Source organism: Fistularia commersonii, chromosome 1, assembly GCF_037954325.1.
Source record: "Fistularia commersonii isolate RoL2024-O1a breed Wild chromosome 1, RoL_Fcom_v1.0, whole genome shotgun sequence".
Lineage (NCBI taxonomy): Eukaryota > Metazoa > Chordata > Actinopteri > Syngnathiformes > Fistulariidae > Fistularia > Fistularia commersonii.
In genome coordinates, this window is record NC_141284.1 from 12,123,090 (window position 1) to 12,147,645 (window position 24,556).

Consider the following 24,556-nt stretch of genomic DNA (forward strand, 5'->3'; position numbering starts at 1 on the left):
TTCTCTGTAGCCACGTCTCTCACATCAACTACCCTAATATGCTCTCTGACTACATCCATAAATCTTTTCTTTGGTCTTCCTCTAGATCCCCTGCCTGGCAGCTCGAATTCCAGCATCCGTCTACTAATATATTCACTATGCCTCCTCTGTACAAGACCAAACCATCTCAGCCTGGCCTCTCTGACCTTCTGTCCAAAACATATAACATGTGCTGTTCCTCTGATAGACTCATTCCTGATCCTATCCACCCTCATCAATCAAAAGAGAACCAGATTATCTTCATATTTATAATTTTATTATATTTATCAGTAATTTGCTGCTGTTACAAAAGAATTTCCACATTGGGGATCAATGAAGTTTATCTTATCATCTCTGCAACCTCTAGCCCTGCCTCCTGTCTTTTTGGCATTGTCACTGTTTCTAGGCCATACAGAATCGCTGGTCTCACCACTGTCTTGTACACCTTTCCTTTCATTCTGGCTGATAGTCTTCTATCACATAGTACCCCTGACACTTTCTCCACCCATTCCAACATGCCTAAACCTGCCTCCTCACCTCTTTTCTACACCCTCTGCTGGATTGTTGACCCCAAGCACCTGAAATCCTCCAACTTCTTGATCTCCACTCCCTGCAGCCTCACCCTTCCACCTGAGTCTCTCTCATTTACACACATATACTCTGTCTTGCTGTGACTAACCTTCATTCCTCTCCTTTCCAAAGCATACCTCCACCTCTCTAGACCTATTGTCTGCTCTCACTACAGCTCACAATGTCATCTGCAAACATCATGGTCCATGGAGATTCCTGTCTAACCTCATCTGTCAGCCTGTCCATCACCACTCCAAACAAGAAGGGATTCAGAGCTGACTCCTCATGGAGTCCCACCTCCACCTTGAACTTCTCTGTTACCCCTACAGCACACCTCAGCACTGTTTCACAGCTAGCATACATGTCCTGCACCAGTCTAACATACTTCTCTGCTTCTCCAGACTTCCTCATACAATACCAGAGATCCTCTCTTGGCACCCTGTCATATGCTTTTTCTAGGTCTACAAAAAAACAATGCAGCTCCCTCTGGCCGTCTTTGTACTTCTCTGTTAGCATTCTCAAAGCAAGTACTGCATCTGTAGTACTTTTTCTTGTCATGAAGCCATACTGCTGTCCACAAATGCTGAATTTTGCTCTCAGTCTAGTTTCCACTACTCTTTCCCATAACTTCATTGTATGGCTCATCAACTTTATCGCTCTATAGTTGCCACAATTCTGCACATTCCCCTTATTCTTAAAAATGGGCACCGTCACACTTCTTTTCCATTCCTCAGGCATCTTCTCTAAGATCCTAATCTAGACAGAAACATTACCGCTCCCTCTCTTAGACGCCCGTCTCTTACTTCCATACCTCCACAGGTATATCATCAGGAACCAACTGCCTGTCCACTCTTCATCCTCTTCAATGCTTTCCTCACTTCACTTTTACTAATCTCTGCTACTTTAGGGTCTACATTAGTCACCTCTTCTACCCTTGCCTCTCTTTCATTTTCTTCATTCATCAGCTCTCCAAAGTACTCTTTCCATCTTCCCTTCACTTTTTTGGCATCTGTCAATACACTTCCGTTTCCATTTCTATCCTGAAACACCCGGACCTGCTGTATATCTTTTCCATCTCTAGCTCTCTATTTCGCCAACCTGTATAAATCATTCTCTCCGAGCATACAAATCATTGTACGCCCTTTGTTTTGCCTTTGTTACCTCTATCTTTACCGTACCCTGCACTCCTGTTTGATCGGTTCAGTCCCCTCAGTGTCCCACTTCTTTGCAAACCACTTTCTCTGTATATAGTCCCGCACTTCCTCATTCTACCATCTCCTGATTTACTTTCCTTCCAGATGATACACCAAGTACTTTCCTACCTTTCTCCCTGATCACATTAGTTGTAGTTGTCCAGTCATCTGGAAGCCCTCCCTGACCACCCAGGGCCTTTCTCAACTCCTCCCTGAAAACCATACAACACTCCTCCCTTTTCAGCTTCAACTGATTTGTCCTCTGTGCTTCCTTTGTCTTTTTGATCTTCCTTGTTACCAGAGTTATCCTGGTAAGAGTCAAACCACCATCCTATGATGTCTGGCTACACTCTCACCTACAACTACTTTGCAGTCACTGATCTCTTTCAGGTTACCCCGTCTATACAAGATGCAGTCTACCCGCGTGCCCCTACCTCTGCTCTTGTAAGTTACCCTATGTTCCTGTCTTTTCTGGATAAAAGTGTTCACTACAGCCATTTCAATACATCCTGCAAGGTCTACCACCATCTGTCCCTCTGCATTACTATCCTGTATATCAAATCTGCCCATCACTTCTTCATCTTTACTATTGCCACCAACATGCTCATTGGAGTCTGTACCAATTACCACTCTGTCATCTCTTGGGATATTCTGCATTGCTTCATCTAACTCATTCCAGAACTTCTCCTTCCCTTCTAACTCACATCCCACCTGCAGGGCATAGCCACTAACAACATTCAGCGTCACACCTTCAATTTCCACTTTCAGACTCATAAGCCTGTCTGAAATTCTTTTCACCTCCAGAACATTCCCAACAGTCCTCCTTCAAGATAACTCCAACTCCATTTCTCTCTCTGTCAGTACCATGATAGTACAGTTTGAAGCCTACTTCTAAGCTCCGAGCCTTAGTACCTTTCCACCTGGTCTCCCGGACACACAGTATATCCACCTTTGTTCTCTGCATCATGTTAACCAACTCTACCTTTTCCTGTCATAGTCCCGATATTTAAAGTCCCCACTCTCAGTCCCGGACTCTTGTCTTTCCTCTTCTCTCTCTCCTTCCGAACATGCCTTTCTTCTCTCCTTCTTCGACACACAGTAGCCCAATTTCCACAGGTACCCTGTAGGTCATCGGTATCAGTGGCGGTCATTGTCAACCTGGGCCTCGATCAATCCAGTATGAGATTATTAGGTTAGAATTGCATGTTGGTTTTTGCAAAAGTTTTACACAGATGCCCTTCCTGACACAACCCTATGCATTTATCAGGGTTGGGATCAGCTCAGGGAGACACTGGCCCGTGCTACCCTGAGGCTGCATTAAGCATATCAGTTACTGGATTATTTAAACAAGAGATTTGTGTCTGTGTGTGTATGTATGCATGGATGAGTGTGTGTAAGGAAACGTATTATGGTAGCAGACACATACCCATATAGACAATAAAGTTTAAAATCTGCCTTAATTTCAATGTATTTCTTTGAAAATGCTTTATATTTTTGTCTTTACATTTGAAGGTGTTTTAACTACTTAACTGTCATCGTATTTCTTACGTGGCAGTGAGTCGCAATTGGTCCTTATAGCCCCTGTTTGTAATAAACTATATTTTATTTTTTTCATAAAATATAAGGAAAACCATTATTATGATTTACATAAGTTGATTCTTTTTGTTGTTCTGACGGATTGACTCCGGCTTGACGATGACTGAGAGGGGCCATAACACAATGTAGTGTGAGGGGCTGTTGAGCCTTCAAAGATGTCCTGGACAACACAAGTCCACTTGTAAACCTTTCATGCCATTGTTGTCACATTGTAATGACATGATTAATCTAACAATTTACGCTGTCACCGTTTACCTGATCAAGTTCACAATCTACTGCAGAATGTCAACATATAAGACATTCAGCCTCAGCAGCAGGGAAATTTAAATATGGTTATAATCTCCTTTGCTGATGTGGATGACCCCCTCCCCCTCCTTTTCTAGGTATAATTGACATTTATAACATAAGTTCCTGCCCCCAGAGGAAAAGCACTAGACTTTCCTGGACCAAAAATGACTGAGCCTAACTATATTTGAGGGCTATTCCATGTTGATTTGTGATGTTTGTGTTATTTTTCCTCTCTTTTCCTCCTGTAGTTGATTGTATGTTATCCATCAAGACTGAGTTAGGCTGTCTGTATTGAGGATTTTTCCCATAAACACCAAAGAGACCTGTTTAAACCTCGCTCTTCAGCCCACCCCCGCTCCCTCTTCTGTCTGTCTTGGCGTCACACCAGGGTCGAGAGTTTAGTAGGGGAAACACATTTGGAGCCGGTGGCACTGGGCCCGTAGCTGTTTGCTAAAAAAAAGAAATGAATAAATAAATCACTGCTCACACACACATTACAGAGAGCATTATCCTGCCCTGCTCTCTCTCTCGAAATGTCTCCATTATGACTCTGCCTTGAACACCAAGTAGCCAGCCCGCAATAAAACACCTGCGACAAGCAGGCCCCTTTATTTTTGTTTTTCTCATCTCTGTCAATTGATGTTGGCAAAAATAGAGAAATTGAGGTTTGAGTAAAATCACTGCAGACAGAAAGGGGGCAGAGAGCACTGCTTGGCAATCTTCAGAGAGGGATCCATGATAAAAATATTGAAAACTACTGAGTCTAGCCCTCCATGGTGACATGATGCACTCGTTTTCACTCGCCGTCTGTTCTATGTTGACGTTACCAGCACGTTGATATGTTAGAATATTGGAAGAGACAGACTTGTTTTTTCATTTTCAGCCAATATACTGGCAGCATGTGAAAGTGTATAAGGAAAAATGGGATCTTAGTGCACTTCATACTGAATATTCTTACAAATGTAGCTGGATTTCTTACTAAATTAGCCTGACTGTAGAGCTCATGGTTTATGACAGGAGGCCTGTTAATCTCTGCATCACGGGCAATGGCAATGTGTACACGATACTGTCATGTCAAGAGTGACAATCTTATAAATCCCTCATCCTGTCTCTTACTCTCTCCGTCTGACTTTGGCCCGTCTCTTACTCTCTCCATCTGACTCTGGTTTCCTTGCTCTTCCAAGGGCACTTCATTCTTTGAGGTGTCAAGGGCCTTCTATTGTATGAGGAGGGGGAGGAGAGAATGAGAGATGAAAGAGACGCATGGAGGGACAAGAACGGCATCACCTTGGGGAAGGTGGGTTACGAGGACGGTGACAAGTATGGTGATGCATCCCCTCTTTCTTTCCTGCTTTCCCTTATGTTTAATCATGAGTCTGTTGATGCTGATCCTCCTCGCATTTCATTAAGGGACTTACATTTGCATGCAGTTCACAAGCCAGTTAAAGTGTTCCCGTCTCTTTGCCACTTGAGATGAGCAGACATGGTTTTGACTATGAACAACCTGCTTGCTTGACACCAATGGTGGTTTATAGAAACAGGCAAAAGAAAATCCTTGATGCAGTCTTTGTCAGTTATGCCCCAAAGCGTTGGAGCAAGCTTCCAGTGGATGTCAGGGACGCCAGATCATTTCATATTTTTTTTAAGAAAGCTTAAGACCCATCTATACTCTTATCCAGCAATATCCAAACAGCGGCCTCAAACCCTCAGCTTTGTACTTCTCAACTATCATTTTCTGTTAAATTGTTGTTTTTAACTTGTTTTCTCATTTTTCTCCTTTCCCTTAAATCTCAAGGAGGTATCATTCTTTTCAATATTTCACATTACTTGGAAAACCAAGTAGGTTTTATTGTCCCCATTTCTCCTTACGTTAAATAGTATTTTATGTGAAGCCACTGTAATAAAGCAGTTAGAGCAATACTTGAAACAAAGGTCCAAAAGCAATGTAGTATACTATTATAATTACTTATGTGCCAGGCGTTGAAGATGAAATGTATTATCTAAAAATTTACCATTTATTAGCAATTCAAGTGGTATAAAGTGAAAAAAAAGTGGAATAAAAGTACATTTGTGGTGTAAAGACAACTTTTGTGGCAAGTGGCAATATAGTGGTCAACTAGGAGTTTCTTTGAAAGATCTGCCAATACCTTTATAATGACAAGTAATCAGGGTAAGCACTCATTTATCAACACTGTGTGTTTGGGAACAGTCTGATTATTGTAGTGCTAGAGAATATTAAAAAAATGTATGAATCTTTGTGCTTTGTTCCTGTGACATTTGACTGTAGTTACATGTCAAGGGTAATTTCATATTGTGTACCAAGTGCCAAACAGCATACTATAGAAATAGGTCTATAGTGTAGTACAAAGAATACTCTATTGGTATGCAGTACAGAAATAGAGCACAGTGATTAGCTTATCCTTTCTGTCTGCAGGTATCCCAGAGAGAGAAAACAGCTTTTCATCACTATTGCAACACAGTAATCATTCTACAATTTGTTAAATCGGGTGTACAGTAAATACCAAATAATATTCAATGTACTCAGTTTCAGCAGTAAGTATTTTGCAAATCGCCAATTAAGGGAGGGTTAGGGTTACACTTTAAATTTAAATCTTTAAAAGATTTAGATAATTTTTCAGATGTAAAACATGGAAACCCAAAATGTGCAATGTTTCCAAAGGTTCAACAGTCTGTTGTTCTCCCAGGTCTTGCAAGCTTAGACTCTCCCCACTTGTTAATAACATTTCTTTGACATTTCTTTAATGCTCTGCACTGTGGTCACAAATTAGAAATGATTAACTGGAACTCTGAAAGATAGCTGAGTATTGTTTACAATATGTCCTTGCAATAATATAAGCCATAATCCCTTTTGGCATTCACACAGCTGTGCATCACAAAGAATGTGTGTGGTCAAAGGTGAGACTGATGTCTGGAGCGACTGACGCAAAGTTTCTTTGAACTTTTTTTTTGTCTTAAATGACTTAATAACCTGTCAGCGGTCCCGGTTAAGGCTTTGTTAATTTACTATAGCTACCTTTTCTCGCCATTTCAGGTGCCGCCCTGAGATCTTGGATCTCTATGTCTATCCTTGTTGGATCATTAATCACTCCCGCTGCGCCCCTGCTTTGTAAATTTATGTATAAAAGTGTGACTATCTTCTTCAAGGATCTTTCGAGACGTCTTCCTCTCTCTATTCATGTTCATTACCACTATGTGTTACCCATCCCCCTACCCATTCTGGCTCCTGCTTCCTCTGCTTCTCTTTTGCACTTACTGTCCCTTCACATATCTGTCTGCATCAGTCTTTATCTGTCACTGTCTTTATGTGAAACCTCGCTTTTTGCGTCACTTTAAGTATCTAACACCCTTTCTCTATCTCCTCTCCGCCAAGCTCTCCGCCATTGTCAGATCTCTTGTTTCTTTTTATCTGTTGATGTGGGTATAGCATAATTTTTAGGTTATCTCCATCTTTTCTTCTGGACTGTACCATGATCGCTTGTTAATGCGGTGTCTGAGTGTGACTTCAAATCAGGTCACCATGTGTTGAGCTTTAGAGTGGCGGGTCTGTGTTGCACTGTGGTTGGATGAGCCCATCTGCCACTCAAAGTGAGTAACCTCTGGTCATTGGTCGCCAACCAGCTGAATTGTTTTTGACAGAATTATAAAAATTCCACTCTACTGTTCATTGATCCAATTGAATTACAAGCAGTGCCTTGTTTTGTGCGAGGCTTTTAAACGGCTAATTAGAGCAACATGCATATGGGCACATGCAAATACATCGCACGCTGGCTGAGTTGAGGGTTAGGGTGTCTATTTATTTCCCCAATTTGCAAACCTGGATGAGATTGTCTGTCTTTTCACACAATTCTTGCTTTTATAGTTTTTTGATTGAGTTCTCCTCAGTGTTTATCTATGTGTTTGTGTCTTTGTATCTTAATATGCTGCTATGGCTTTTGTTATCATCACACTGCTTCTGCAGTTTATGGTGAATTATTTGCTTCACAGGACATCTATTCTGAGTCATTTCTCTCTACAGCATTTCACATCTGTTGTCATTTCATTACAGACATTTATTTGACACTGTGTGCCTGCCAAGACACTGGATAAATCACACTGTTATTTTGTTTGCTTTCACACACCTGAGTGGAAGGAAAGGCAGAAAATGGTCTTATTTTCTGCTACCGGCCGTTATTCCTATTGTTATAAGCAGCAGCACAGCAAGTCTGTTTATCGCTAAGCATATTATTATCAGTCAAAGAGAATCAGTTTTCAACAAAATGGTGTGTTCTCAGCCAGTATAGCGTTTCTATGCAGTCTGCCCCCACAGTGTTACATCGGCTGCATATGAATTACTTTCTTTGCTACTAAACAGCGGTTGGCAGGTTTCTACTTGTCAAACCTCAGTCAGCTTGCAGTCCCTGTAGCAATATGACCGACTGACTGTCAGTCATTTGCTCGTCTGCCTCTCAGTTTGCTTTTCTTAACACTATTACCCATGACAGTACTTCTTTCTCAGTATCTCACCTGAACGCGAAACGGGGTTTACACATGACGCCCATGTATCCCGAAGTAATTGCAGGTACCTATGGAGCTGGGTGTCATCAGTATTAACATTTTTTAATGAGCCAAAGCTGCATCATGGTATTGTGATCACACAAGCAGACATCACTATTGTTTAGGTGTGTAGGTGCATTTGATACTGGAGAGCTGCGGCTGGGAGACCACAAGAGTAACTCCGGGGCTGAACAAGCCAGAGCAAGAGCGATTGGTAAGCCTGTGTGCTAAAATCCAGGCAGGCTGATGATCTTGGCGGATGGACCTATTAGGGCGGATGATTCAGTGTACAAGACCAAGGCGGAGCCACCTGAAAGGACATTACTGGTGTAGGACACAGAGACACATGGTGCTAGGAAAAAGGCCTTCAAAATCACTGGTGCCAATCATCAGGTAATACAGTCTGAATCCTTGGCTCTGAGGACATATGAAGGCTCAAGCTTAGTCTGAAGAAGACATTAGCTAACATCTAAGCTTACCTGTTACTGACAGGAAAAAAAAAAAAAAAAATTGTAGGTTTTTTTTGGACATTTGAAAAAATCCAAATCAGTAAGTTAATTGTATGATGAGCAGATGAGAATAAATGGCATTCACTGCTCTAATCAACCTCTGCTTTTCAACTGACAAGAACAGCTTAAAAATAACTTTGTTCTCTGTGTTCATGATTATTTTTAATTCTAATTTTTATGTGGTTTTCTTTAAAAAAGGGTATCTGTAGCAAGAGATGAACATAAACAGGTGTAATGGTGTGCACTGGAACCCACTTGTATTATGCAAGACATTATGAGACACCAGAAGCTCTTAGTGAGGGGAGTTCAAGAACGTCACTTAGTAGGAGAAAAGCTTCTACTGTACTCGTATTGAGTAGAAACAACAATATAATCTGATTTTGAACATGACCTATGAACTTTTCCATGACCCAGCTGTTTTTTAGCACCTCATCGAGGTGTTGGGTGTTGCAGTTATGCTGTAACAGACATTTTACTAAAGTGTTTAAAGAGTTATTAAAGCAACTAAAGGAAAAGGTAAGCTCCCACAAGCCACTTGTCAACTCTGCTCCTTTGGCAATACTTTTATATGCAAGTCACAGCAATCTATTGTGAAAGTCTTTATAACTCATTACAGTATCATATCTCAAAATTAAACATATTGGTCACTTGAAGAAGTTTATATCAAAGTGTGCCCTCAAATGAGCCCCTGCTATAAAGAACAAATTGCAACATATAAAATGGATATGAATGAAGATGCTTTGTCTTACCGAATGATCAGTTGCAGGTCTAAAAGTATGTATGATAAGCGCAACCAGAGGCTATCCTCTGTTCATCCAAACTGTGTATCTGGCATGAAATCCTTTGTTTATATCAATGAAATCCTCTGTGGTTTTGTTGATCTCCATGGCAACCAATCCCAGAATAGACGTGAAGCAGTTGAGACCTAGTGTGTTACAGCGGTGTGTCATCATCGATCCAGATTGAGTTACTCCTGCTTTATAAGAGAGATTTTGATGGAGGTATAATGACCGGTATGTTGGCATAACTGATGTAATAGGGACACGAATGCATTTATGCAACCAAATCATGGACAATGATACCTTTTTGGAGGAAAAGGCCTTTTAACAAACTCTCTTCTATAAGATTAAGATAAAATACATGATTTGAGTTAAAGTGGGTAGTTGGGTATAATAGCCTACTATAAAGTTAAGATTCATTAAATTCTTCAATGCAAGTCAGTATGACACCTGTATAAACATGATTTGTTTTTGCTTTTAACAAATCTCTGGACGACAATATAAGGGGTATTATGTGCATGCGTGTGTGTGCATGCATGTGTGTGCACCGCAGCCTGGCACTAATGAACCCAGCCGCTCTGCTGGCATGAGCAAGGCCATGCTATTAACCTCCGTGCCAGATAGGCCCTGTCGGTTGGTCTCATTGGCCTAATGACACACTCCTACTCGAAGCGCAGTGCACACAAAAACCCCGTCAGTCCTAATCAAATGTCCTTTGAACAGAAAGTATTGCTCATTGTCCAATCATCTATATTTAGTTTTAGAAAGCTTTAGACACCATCCAGAGATTATTTTTATCGCATCCACTGTAGAAAGTAAGTCTACTGTTTACAATTTTTTTTTTTTTATCTCCACTAGCCGACTAGGATCATATTTTATTATATTTTACATCAACCATCAAAGTCAGGAGGGCTTTTATAGATGGATTTTTCTGCTAATAACATTCCTATAAAACTAGGGATACACGACCTGTTTTGTTTCTTTAGTCTAATATGATCTTAGAGCTGTGTTATGTCTTGCCAGAACCCCCTTAAACACCTATAATTCTTGTTATAAATCTCCACATTTTGACTTTTCAAAGCTAGCTCAACAGGCCAACAGACAGAGGTGGACAACTGAACTCTGAGCTTAGCAGAACATTACAGCCCATTTGCTGAATTTTTGGCATCATTATTTGACTGCTATCATAAATGGTTGAATGAAAAACAACATGGAAACACAGTCATTAATGTTGTTTAGCAGTTTGTACAGTACTTGCGTGTGTGCGTGTGTGTGTGTGCATGCGTGTGTGTGTGTGTGTGTGTGTGTGTGTGTGTGCGTTTCCTTGTAAGTGAGAAAAACCTAGCCTCCATAGAAATCCTTGGAGGAATATGAAGCACCTGGTGCTGTCTGTAGTCATAACAAATGACAAGCAGGGATTAAGACTACATTTGTATTGGTGCCAACTTGTTACACACAGTCCTTGTTAACATTCTCTCTCATAACCACAGTGCAATCAGCAACAGTACTTGGCATAGATTCACCCTCTGAGTTACTTTTTAACTGCGCTGCTCCAGAATGCCCTGGCTCATCCATGTGTCCCTCATTAGGGTTACGGCCTGGGATGGGCTTGCAGTAATATCCAGCACACCTCATCCCATCTGTGAGCTGACCGAGATGATAATGTGGAGAGGAGGATGCATTTGGCAAGCCAGAGGACATAAAGTTAGAGCTCGTTGCAGTGCAAGTTCATTAGGCACAGGACTGCTGGGAGAGGGGTGTTGGCCTGACCGGGGCTAAATTAAGATCTTAAAGCAAAGGGAGAATCAGATTAATTGGAGAATGAACAGAAGCCTATTTGCTTTGGCCCTTGTGGAATACTTGTATTTATGTTTTTCCTGAACTGTTCTGAAAGAACAAAAAAATAAGTCGTATTTGAAGACTCAGGCACTCTGCCTGTGTGATTGACTGCTTCAATACGCCACTAGGCACCTGCTGAGATTGCCTACTAATTTTACCTGACAGCTTCTCTACGTTGCTTTTAATTTAGAGTTGAATTTTGCTTCAACCTCAGCCATGACCTTAATGTTGTCCCCTCTAACCATTTTCTGATTGGTTGTTTCAGCAGGTGGCACCGTATGGCCAGCAGGGAATGGGAAGCTACAGTCAGCAACAGCAGCAGCAGACAGGGCAGCAGGGAACTCCTCCATATTTCAGCCCCCCTCAGCAGACCCCTCCAGGCCCCAACCAGAGCTCCTATGTACAGCCAAGAGCACCACCACAACAGGTACCACCACACAACCACATAGACTTAGACTGAGGCATCTAGCTATAAAAAACTTGTAATTACTGTTTCCCTTAAAGGCCCTCTACAAATTGTTTTTTAAATATATTTATCAGTGGCATATCGATACACACTGATAAACACACGGTGTCGCTTTCTAGACACGGCATTAAAAATAGTACTCAAGCTGCACTGTTCCCTCATTTAATTCCGTCCATGAGAAATGCAGTAAATCAATTTGAAATCTGTGGCCCCATGCATCCTTCACTACAAGATAGGTGATCAATAAAAGAATGGATAGTTGTGAAAATCTTCTTGTTGTGGCAACTGGACTCTTGTTTGTGCAGCATTTTAAGAGATAGTGCCTTATAGAGATATTTGTTATAATTACTATTACAAACAGTGTGTCAGTATTTTTTGAGTGAGACTAGAGCTTCATCTGAAAGGGAGGAAAAACAAACATGCCATGGTCCAACATGCATTTTCTATGGGTAATATAGTTTGTTTTTTTTTCTCTTTGATTCTTTATGTTTTTCTCTTTTTTTTCCATATCCCAGCACACACACACACACACACACACACACACACACACACCAGACACTGGACATCTTGGAGAAAGTTCCTGGATTGGACACTCATAGCATATACACATACTGTACCTACTTTTACAAACTTGCCAGTGCAAACCAAATCTTCAGTACAATAAAAGCTTAGATGTGGAGTGATTTGTCCTGCCAAGTTGAGTCTGATGTTCTGTACAACTTTTCCACTGGGAAGCTGGGTTCAACAGTTGTTTTTGAGTTGAGTAAAGGCTGCCCATGTGTTTCCCATCCACTTTGCAGCCAAAGGAATCTATCAGCCCACTTGGAATGACACTTGGCTTGCGGCCAAGGATAAGAACGGTACAAAACGATGAGGGAGAGAAAACAGAGCGAGACAGGATAAATTAAAGCGAAACTGGACAGGACAGAATAGCTCAGACAGAGCAGAGAAGGTAAGAAAAAGACCGGATAAAACAAAGCAGGGCAAGGCAGATGAATGAACTAAAAATGCCCCAAGCCATTCTGCAAGATCAGTATTACAGCTGATAAAAAGTACGTTTGAATTCATTAACATTGGCAATATTTGTCTAAATCATTGACTGCAGAACAAGTGCCAAGTTCCAATCATTCCAGCCTTTCCGAATCCCGACAGGACGGTGTCCTCGCTCTGATAGATAAGCAATTGCGTTGCATGAAGCGGTTACACCAGGAAGGTCCTCCCGCAAAGTCATTTATATTCATCTCCTTGGCAACTACCTGGGTGTGAAGACGCAACTGTACTGTTGACAAGCCTCTCCAGGCAGCAAGTTGTTCAAGCGCCCATGTGTGAACTCATTCCTCTGGCTGTGACCACCTAGCTTTTAGCACGCAATTAGCTTTTTTAGTTTTCTTCATTTCAGTAGGAGTAACCTCCGCTTTTCGCCAGTCCCTTACAAGTTTCTCACTAACTTCAAACTTTCTTTCCGCTGCTCGATTGCTGTTTTCGGCTGCATATTTCACTACTTCCAGCTTGTAACCTGCAGAATATGATTTTCTTTTCGGTGACATTTTCGTCCAGCCCTTCTCAGTTGTTTTTACAAGTTACCGCAAATGTTGAAATGATCAATTTTCATAGTTACAGAAGAAGCAGGAAGCATCTTTTTTTCACAGCGCACTTCTGCCATGACCCGCCCCCGCTGAATTTTGATTGGTGTGTGTCTGTGTGTGTGTGTGTGTGTGTGTGTGTGTGTGTGTGACGATCACTGATATATTAAAGACACACACGCAGACTCACACATCAGAGCAAGAGAGCTCGATAATTTCACACATAAGTCGCACCCTGGGCCAAACTATGAAAAAAAACTAAGACTTATAATCCGAAAAATAAGGTGATTTGTATTGTAATTGATGTGATTTATCTTCAATACATATGATCATGTCAGCCCTCATTTATATTTCATATGCAGGATTAAAAGAACATCTATACAGAATTTTGCATAAAATGATGTAAGCGTCCAATTCCTTACTTTTGGAAAACAATTTCCCTCATCTAAACCACAAACAAACAAAAAAATACTCAGTTAAAATTCTATCATCAAGGCAGCATATACACCAATTTTAAAATTTAATATTCCAAAACTATATATTTCAGATTGACCATCACTAATTTAAACATGCAGCTATATATATTTAGCCTGGGCAGAAGTGGTAGTCATCCTATGATCGAGTGAGATGTAGGAAAATCATTTCTCCGAGAACCCTTTGGGTATTAAGTTCAGCAAGACAAATAGCCTTGAAATAGTGGAATGACACAAAAGCAGGATGTCAAAAAATGAAAATCATTAGCTTTAGCATGGTAATTTTCACTCTCCCTAACCATTTCTGTCAGCATGTCTCCTTTGTCACCCAATGAAAACAGCAGTTTATTGCAGTTGTCTCACTTACAAGGCTCACACGCGAACAAGCACAGGCGTGCATGCATATATACACACACAAACACGCACTGACAGATAAATACTCACACTTACATACACATAGATTTTGCAGGTTATTTATTCAGAACTCAGACAGCTTTGATATCCATGGCCTGCTTGGCATTTTGGGATGGCATCTGTTTTCATCATCACTGAATGTGTGACAGCAATTGACCCACACTGACATTAATGCACCAGGTGGTTCTGCCAGCAGCCCTTATTTGCCAGTGCAATATATCCCATATTGGTTAGTTGGTTTAGCGAGGAAGGTGTTTGTTTCATTCAACTTTATTGTTAAGCATACTTGCAGCGTTAAGTAAAATGTTTAAGTTATGAGGCTGGTATGTTAATCCTGCTGAATATTCCACAAATCCATCAGCGGCGACTGCATCAGTTTCAATACCCACTGCCTTTTCTAGCTGAATCAGAAAATCCTGTTTGTGTATTGTTATTCAAAGAGGAAAAAAAAACTCCCTGTTCTTTGCCATGGCACTAAAGGCCAACACAATTTTCCATTGACCAATAACCTACCATACGTCTTCATTTGCACTGCATTTCACATTTGTCTGTGAAATGAGCTGAATCACCAAAATCAAGTATGGACAAGTGCTTTTAATAGATGAGCTTCTTCCACCAGTTCAGTTCATGCTCTGCAGAGTTGATAAATACATAATGTGGCAGTGCCAACAGGCAGGATGACTTCAGACAGGTAGGTTTTGATTATAGCTTGCTAGTTATGCACCCAGTTAAACCAAGGTTGTGTGACAAACACAAATCCTTGGTCAAGTTATTTCAGACTTTATATATGGAGTCAGTACTCAACGTACAATATTGAACAATAACAGTCATTAATTTTACAAAGAGCAAAAACACAGCTGCTGCATTGGAATTTAATCGATCGGTCATTGATAGAGCAAGACAGAAATACAGCGAGGGATATTGTCAGCAAAATCATGCAAGAAACCTTACACTGAGGAGTAATCATACCTGGAAACTGAAATCACTATCGCAGGCGCTGTAAATTATAAATAAAGGATTTTGTGAGCTCTCAGCTCAGTGTAGAATTGCTAACACTTTTGACTCCCGATTGAATTCCTGTCTCTGTATCAGTTTTTGTATAAATGTCTCCGTCTCCGGTAATCAGGTGAATGTGCAGCAGCAATTCCAAGCTGTGAAAAGGTCAAACAGTGACCTTTGTCTGTGTTTCTAAGCTAAAATCAGACATGATGTGAGCCACACTGAACGGATTACACATATACACACCAGCCACACAATTGCAAACGCTCAGAAGATTAGGATGTCATTGTGGGCCTGACCCCTGGTTTTTGACCCTGCATTACTTCCAGAAATCCAAGCTGAAAAGTTCTTTATTTTGCTCTTCCGACTCTCTCTGCAGTCCCTTCCCCCATTCAACTTCCATTAACCCCAGCCAGAGGACATCTTCAACTTGATGGAACCGTTCCAGCTGCTTTTGATCCAGAATTTGTTCTGCAGCCACCAATATTAGCTAGTTTTATAACAAATCGAAGCAAAAACGTAGGCTTTCTTTGAGTTTATTGTGCAGCGGTGACCTCATCTGATTGCAAGGAGCAAAGCTAGCTAAAAAGGCATTTCTCTGGCATCAAGATTGATACAAAAAAAAGTCTAATATTGCATTAGCGGATGGAGCCAGTCTCAGGGAAGTAAATGTATAATTTTGCTTGTGGTGTTTTGGATTAATGGGTTTTATAAGAACACCAGAGAGTTTGAAATTGATCAGCATGGGTTGTATTTCTTGTATGTACGATGACACATACTTATGTATGGTCCAAGAAGGCTTTTAGATCTTTAGACAAGTCTTTTTTTTTTATTTTCTATCTGTACGCAAGCCTTTCCCTTTTGTACAATGTGATTGAATGATGCTCAGCAGCTGTTAGACTTGAAATCCAAATATTTGAAAAGACCTAAAATATGAGGGCCATTTGTGTGTTTGTTTGTTTGTCGGCTTTAGTTGCAGTGTGAAACAAATCACATAAAAAAAGAAAAATGGTGCCTTTTATTCCTCAATTCTCTGTGATGTGTTCTTTTTTCTGTCTAGTTTTTTTTTGTCTACCTCATCAGAACGCCAGTGAGAGAGCTTGTAATTCCAAGACTTTTCTGATTGTTTTTATAGCGTGTTTACTTTATTGGATACTATACTCAGGAGTGTAACTGACTCAAGGAGAAGGAGAGAGAGAGAGACAGAGAGACAGAGGAATGAAGTAAAATGCATGATTGGCCAGCTGCCAATCTTAAACTCATAACATTTTCAGAGCATGGTATAAGCTTTGATCGGCTGTTTCATGGAGCAGGCAATTTTCAATTTTCCACCAAGAAAAAGACTGTTAAATTCATGTTTGGGGAGTAATTACATGTAACAGAATATAGCCCAAGCTTGTTACAATATAAAATAAACCCTTAATGTGCCACAGGGTGATATTTGAGCGGATTGTCGGGTTCACGTCCTGCTCTTTGAAGGAGGAAGTAGTAGCATTTATACTCAGTGGTAAATCCTACCTACTCATCCTTCTCTGTGAAGCCGATCCCTCCGGTTGTTTCCTCTTCCTGTCTGACAGTGGCCTCTTGGGAGCACAACCTTGGTGTAGAGGAACTGTCAGCTGATTGAAGGAGACATGCTTCCTTTAAGAGAAGCACACTAAATCAATGGTTAAATCACTGTAGCGCAGATTGTGGGGGACAGTGCAAACTTGTATGCTATCTGCACACCTTAATGAACATTTCCACTGTGTGGTGATGCAAACTGCTGAACTTGGCACTGTCAGTATTTTGCATTCATTTTCAGAAGGTCATGCACAAAGTATTGGGAGGTTTAATATTTTCGCTTGGAAATCCCAGGCATGAAAAATAGTTAAGTTAAAACAAACAGCCACTCAGTTCTTCGTTCCAAAGGAGTGTTTTTGTAAAAAGGAGAGGAATCTCGATCTATTGGTCCTATATGGAAAACAGAAAAGTCCCCCTACAAACAGTATGTTACAGAACGCTGATAATGAACATTTCTGCTCAAGTAAATTAATCTTGAAAAACTATCTCAGCCCAATGTCACATTTCTGGCAATTGTTGATTCATTATAACCCTAAAATTTGAGCAGAAGCTGTCCAAATAGAATTATAGATGTTAAAATGATGTTTTCTCAATGTACCCTTGAAAGCCTATTTTGTGTTTAAGCCAAAAGCTAAGAATGAATATAACTTACTGGTGTGGCATAATGATAATAGAAATGATAGCTAAAATGTGATGTTCTTTTCTCCCATATTTTCAACGCTTTGTTTCCAGAGGCCTATTTGACACAAGTGTGATGATTAGGGTGCCTATGAGTCCTTTGCCCTCCACTTCTCCGAGTGTAACATTTTTTTTCCTGTTGGTCCGTCACCTCTCTGTGCAGTCCGTGTCCCCAATCCTCCATCACACCAGGTTAATTAACAGGCTGGCCAGCCATTTTGCTGCCTGCCCCTTTAGCTTTATTACCCCCCTTTGCTGTACTTGCTCCGCTGCCTCTGTCACCCACCCCCACTACCCCCATGCACACAAACGCACACTTGCACGGAAATTGGAGCTCACCTTGGCCATGAGGAGGTGGGATTAGGAGGTTAAGGGGACGAGGCAGAGGAAATGAAAGTCATGAAGCCGAGTATGTGAAAATGGAGAGTGAAAGGGATGAAAGGGGAAGCGGACAGGGAGGCACTGCACATGGGTGGGTGGGTGGAATGTCCAAAGTTCAATGTCATTAATTGGTCACCATTTGAATATTAAGTGAAGAACTCTGTTAATTAATGTGATAATAAAAGTGCTGCTGGCTGGAAGGGGAGGACGGGAGGGGTGATGTAGGGAGGACAGGCTTCGGAAATGGAGGGCATGTGACAAGAGAGAAAGAGGAGGAGGAGGAGAGGGAGAGAAGCTGGGTGCAGGTTGATAAGAGGGGGGGAGAGGCGTCCGTGAGTAAAGGTCTGGCAGCAGTAATTTGCAGAGAGCCGTGTTAATTGTCATAACCTTTTAAATGGCAGAGTTTATCGGAGTCCTCTAAATGTCCCCACATATCTCCACGGCAACCCTAGGCCTGCTGCATTCAGATTGGCTGTTGCTGACGAGCACTTAAGTGATGAATTTAGAGCATAAAATAAAAAAATAAATATGTCTATATGTGTGTGTGTGTGTGTGTATAATATACAGATGTAGATATGCTTTTATGCGTGTTTGAGCGACTGCCTGTGTGTGTTCCAGTTTTTTTAATGCAGCATGTTTTTACTTCCACATTGACTGACACTTGCTAATTGCTGGACCAGAATATGCTTCAATTTTTTCTGTTCTCTTCCAGCCCCCCCACCCGCCACTTCTTTTTCTTTTTTTGATTCGTGTTTGTTTTTGTACAGCCGTGCCTGCAATTCAAATGCAAATGAAAAAGAGCAGGAGAGGTGTTTTTGGAATGGGTAGGACAATCATAATGGTTCACAACAAAAAGGCCCGGTAGTTAGCGGCACAGCACCCCAGGGGCCTCATTTAACTGCCATTTGTTATGAAATGCCGCTACATTTGTTCCTGGATAAGGACTTCACAGACGTAGAGAAAGTACAGTCAAAGTCAAGCTTGCCAAAGCACCGCCATTGTTCTTTTGCGCTATAGCAATAGTCACACAGGTTTTCCGCCAGTTTGGGTCAATCTCCACACCTGGGATCCAAAGCTTGATGAGAGCGAGCAGACGAGGGCAGTGGTGAAACGAACTTTAAAAGAGTGTGTGAAGTAAAAATTGTGCAAAGCCTTTTTTTTTAGCACGAATAAAGGATTGAGAACTAAAGTGCTGGCAACAGCATCTGCAGCTAACACAGTTAGCTACATCAGACAATGACCCTAAGGAGAGACTGACACACATGTTTTTGATGTCTGCTCATGTTTGCCTATTTCAATGTGTTGTGTTTGGAAGCATATCTGTTTGTAGTGGCAACTGGAAATTTGAAAAAGTAATAATAATCTGCAAAAAGCACTTTGGTAACATTTGACTGAAGTGACATCACTGGTATCAAAAACAATTTAAGTGCCTATACTCTTTCTTTTAATTTTTTCTTTTTCTCCCAAAATACTGTCATAAAACACTGTTACAGCCACCAAACAAAGTCCACCACCTTTCAGTCCACTGGGCAGATGCAATTCTACCGAACAGTTCAATTACCAAACAAAATAAATGAATAAAAATTGTGCCAAGATGAAACCATCCCCAAGAAAAATGACAAAAGTCCACAATAAACTGAGCCACATTGGCAATTTGTATTTCTAAATCATAGCCAATGGCATAATAAAGTGATTCATGATTTTATTGGCCCACAAACATACTTTTTAAAAGACAAGGATATCCAAAGTGTTTACATTAGTAACAAGTATTCAAGCTATATACATAAGAGCGCAGATTCAAAAACAATAAAAAAACAGCAGCAGCGCAAGTAAAAAATGGTGACTATTCATTCTTTCTTGTATGTATTGAAGTTGTGACTATATATGTGAATTACATTGTTAGAGTTCAGGTCCTCCCTTGTAGACTCTGTGCTAAAGGTCAGGGGGATTTTCAGAGATTGAATCCCATCTGAAAGACATAACACTAGAACAAGCTCTGCTACAAATGGACCTATTAAGATAGGCTGGACAGACAAGCACATGTACACACACACATACACACACGTATACACACCCGCACACACACACACACATCTCATGGATATGAAGGCATTCACTGGCATCCCTCATAGTTATTTCCTTCTAATGGTCACCTTTTCTCATAATGATAGTAATAGACTACAGCCGGGAATAATTGCCTGTCATTTATATGAGGTCTAACCAGCACATTGTGCAAAAATGAATAAATAAATACATTTCCAAAAAAATAAGAAATAAAAAACAGCCGCAGTAGATGAAATTAGTCCTACCCTAATATTCCTCAGCATATCTGAAATCAACTGAATGCAAATGCAGTGTATTCTGAAATGAATCAAAATACCTCAGAAAACATGAGAGACAAATAAACCAAATGTTGATTTGTCACATATCTTCGAACACACTGCATCTTGCTCCCTGCTGATTGTTATTTCAATCACAGTTCTGTCAGGCTGATTAGTGAGCCAGTCTGAACCTCCCCACAACCACCACCACCCCACCCACCCACACACACACACACACACATAAACGCATGCACAAACAAATATTATGAGGCGTAAAGAGGGTCTGCAAACTGTTGAGGTGTGTAAGATTTCGCCAAGTGTCTGCAGCACCTTGCTAAAGCCTGCTTAAGAGGTTTGGGCTTGGACTGGAGCGGACGAAAGCTCAACGCTATTGTTGAACTGGCAGTGGTCATATCATTTATATGTATGCATCATGCACATGCACACTGCATAACATGCACACGTAACATACAGTCTCATATGTGCACATAATGTAACATCAACACTTCACCTGACTGTTTGACAGGAAACAATGACTGCATGCACAAAGACAGGAAATATTAAACATTTGCAGTGTTAGCAACATTTCCTGTCTGACCTTGCTTTAACCTTGTTTCTCTGCCATCAATTTATTTTGATGTTTATTTGCAGTTTTGGCCACATTTTAGCCGATGTTAAATTTTAAAAACAGCTCATTGCTGATGAAATCTCTTTCACAATCCACACTCCCCTGGTTTCACCTCTGATACTGCATTATAACTTTACAAAATGTGGGCTACACAGTGATGGGAAAAGCTTTTCTAATCTTTGTATTTAATCGCACTCTACCCTCAAATTCAAGATTCAAAGCATTCATTGTCACATGCACAGTTAGAAACGTGTTTCCCTATACAGTGAAATTCCTACTTCGCTGTCCACAGTGCATGTGGATATGTATTGACAGGAAATAATGATAGTGTAAATATTATTGTAAATATGATCACTGTTGGCAGTGCAAGAAGACATTTGAGTGCAGCGTCATCCACATGGAAGATAAAAATCAATCAGCTTTTTCATTCAAACTTTAAATCCTAACAAAAGAATGGAAGACCAAATTTTAATCTTCCAACTCACTGGTCCACAATTATATCAAAACAGATAGACATCAGGCAAGAGGGTAAATGAATGAATTTAGCTGATAAAATGCATCATGATCTTTTAAGTTAAATACAAAGCAAAGTCAGTATTTTCAACTATGGCACATGTACCACATTTGCGTCTTTTGCTAGATGAGGTGAAACTGTAGAAGCATTTCAGATTGAATGGTTGACATGTTATATGCCAATACCAAATACAAAGACATGCGCACGCGCACACGCACACTCACACACGCACACACACACACACACAAAATTATAAGACCACAAACTGTTGATATGATCCATTAGCTGCACCTATACTGTGAGCATAATTATGTTTCTCTTTAAATAAAAGGTGAATCTTCTTTTGCAACGTGGTCATAATAAAAATTAAAACTACCTTTCACCATTACCCACTGGAAGCATGTAATGTTCTAAATAAAGAAATAATGTGTGTGTGTGTGTGTGTGTGTGTGTGTCTGTTGTTTGCGCTACTGTGTTTGAGTGTCACAATAACTTTCACAGTGGTCACCATTTATACCCCTTTCCTTGGGTTTAAAGGTTAGATGTTCGCTGTTGTACCGGTTTTCATTGGTTTCTTGATGTCGATCTGTGATGGTTAGCGCATATGACGGACAGTGTTTTTGGAAGCGGAGTGGGAGGCTGGGCTTCTCCATTAAAACACACATAATCAAGCTTAATTTTCAATGAATATTAATGGCATAAGCATCCGACTTTGCGGAGATCTGTATCTGTCAACCTGTAAGAGAAAGAGAGGGATGACTAATTCATTTCAAAGTTATGAGCATTTCAGGGGATGAGGATGAGGAAGAAAGGGGTGACAGTGGTATTCATGAAGAGCAGAGCGGCAAAGGGACAGAAAATTGGAGGTAGGATACCGAGGTAGATTGGTTGGAAATGGCAAAAGAGAAGAGCGATAAAGAGAAGCAATGAGGTTTGAATTGAAGGAATGTGGGAGGTGCACAGGAAGCAAAAGAGTAATAGTGAAGGAGTGGAAAGGGAAGAAGAGGTGGAGGTATGGGATTGGAGCAGTTAAGACAGTGGCTAGTGAGGTAGGAACTGACAAATAAACGCAGAGAGGATAAAATAGATGGTAAAAATAGGACAGAATTTGGCCTAATCGACACCTGACAGAGGGAAAGAGCAGGGCAGGTGGACGCTGGGCGAGAAACACAAGCATCTTCCAATTTGAAAAATAATGCAGTCTTATGTGAAATCACCCACATCTTTTCGCCACTTCGGAAAAGATAGGAGCGCAAGATGAATGTCATCTTGAGATGAATGCTTAACTTAATGGTTGTGAAATTTTTCTTTGGCTGCCTTAGTCAAGTGGCAGCATGAAATGTGAACACTATCGTGCCAGTCCTATTTTCTTATTTTGAAAGACAGGCTCTCAAACCAATAAAAGCAAAGAACCTTTTATATTGTTCATTGCATGAAGTTTACATTATACAGTCAGAATGGCTTGTACTTTCTTTCTGTATTACATGTGGGTTAAGAAAAAAAAAAGGCAAAGAGTGGGAATTGGTTCTGTGTTGACTAGAATAACTGTTTTGTACTGGCATTGTAGCGACTAATGCTCTTCTGCAAGCCAGCATGACCTCTGACCTCTTCTTTGGGGACATGAGAGTTTAAATACAGGATTAGCAGTGTAACGCGAATGCACTACAACAGATTGAATTACTTTCCAGACTCAATGATTTGAAAGTGTCTCCATGAAAGTCTTATTCCAAACAACCAGTGACATGCAACATTGACACATTTGTGCTTTCTGAACATTTCAGCATCTTTCAGGCATTCATGAGTGGCAAGGATTATCGCGGTGCTGCAATATTGATTTACGTCGGCATAAAGCCTTTCTGGCTCTATATATTACACCACATTCAGCAGACATCTATTCAATCAAACCTAATATTACACTGCCTCTCCACACAGCTGTCTAATAGCATTTAACTCACAGTTTGATTCCTGCATTCCCCCATGCACTTCAAAAGCTTGCTTTCAAGATCCTTCATTCGTTTCTACTATGCCAAGATGAAGTCTTTTTAAAAGGCAGGAGGATGAATGAGTGTGTCTCAGTGCATGCGTGCGCATATATGTGTGGAGACAGGATTAGCTTTGGCCCTAGGCTTACGGTATGGAGTGGAGTGTATTTTAGAAGCTTCTAAATTAGTTGGGAAATGGGATTTTGAGACAATGGACTGGAAAAAAAAACTCAAATGAAAAGGATGCACTTGCAGTACTCCCATTTTTTATCAATCATTGTTGGTCTTGTTTATCTTTTCCCTTCTTCCTCCTACTCCTTTCCCAGTGCATGGTGCATGTCAAGCTATGTATCTCTTTCATCTGTCTCTCCCTTCCTCTCCCCTCCCCTCCCCAGTCTTGCTCCTACCTCTCATTCCCTCTCTGTCCATATTATGGTTGACAGTGATGATGTAAGAATGTGAGTGTAAACAGTAGTATGAGGCTAACCGCACATTGACCCACTTAAAACGGAAATCCCCTCAAGTCTACACTCATGTACTCTTCCTTGCTCCCTCGCTCTCTGTCACATGCATGCGCACACACAATACATTAATATGCCTGAGTAAATATTGGACTTGTGTCAGCAGCCACTCTTCTCAGTTCACAGTGATCAACTGTGTGCATGTGTGTGTTTATCTCTGAACTAAAGTGCTTGTGTGTAATTTCGCTTGTCTACCTCTCTGAAACCGTCTTCGCACCATCTCTCCACCTGCTCCAGCTTTTGCTCCTTCTCTCCTTTGTCTTTAATTTATGTAAGGATGTTTTCTGTCCTCGTTGGGTTTCTGCTTCCATTGAGAGATTTACAGTGATGTAATGAATGTCGCCTGGCGTGCATCCATACGGCATTGAGCACAATTGGGGTTTTACACACTGACACAGTGCACGCCGCTACCAACAATCTTAGCATGGTTGTGTTTTGGAGGCACACATACACCCTTTGCTGCTAAAAGCCTGAGCATGCTTTTGCTTCTAAAAAGAACTGTGATTTATTGATTGAACTTTTGGTCGTACAGATTTTTGCTTCAGGCTTCTAGATATGGTAAGGGATATTTTGTTTGCATGTGTATGTGCTTGTGTGTGTTTTTTTTAATTGATTTAAGTTACGATTAGGATACCGAAACCAATGTGAGATGGTTATGGCCAGAGGATATCAAATCAAGAGCGTGAT

At 40.8% G+C, this 24,556-nt stretch overlaps 1 protein-coding gene across 4 annotated transcripts in view; it reads left to right on the forward strand.

Moving 5' to 3' along the window:
• Positions 1-24,556, forward strand: part of LOC147237371 (AT-rich interactive domain-containing protein 1B-like) — a 186,448-nt gene that overhangs the window by 38,539 nt on the left and 123,353 nt on the right. For 2 of the 4 annotated variants that reach the window (XM_086148097.1, XM_086148114.1), the window contains exon 3: positions 11,612-11,773. The exons of 1 other annotated variant lie outside the window; for it this stretch is intronic. In XM_086148097.1, coding sequence (XP_086004223.1) covers positions 11,612-11,773 — 162 coding nt within the window. The remainder of the gene's footprint in view (positions 1-11,611; positions 11,774-24,556) is intronic. One more of the 4 variants, XM_086148105.1, reaches the window with a different exon arrangement.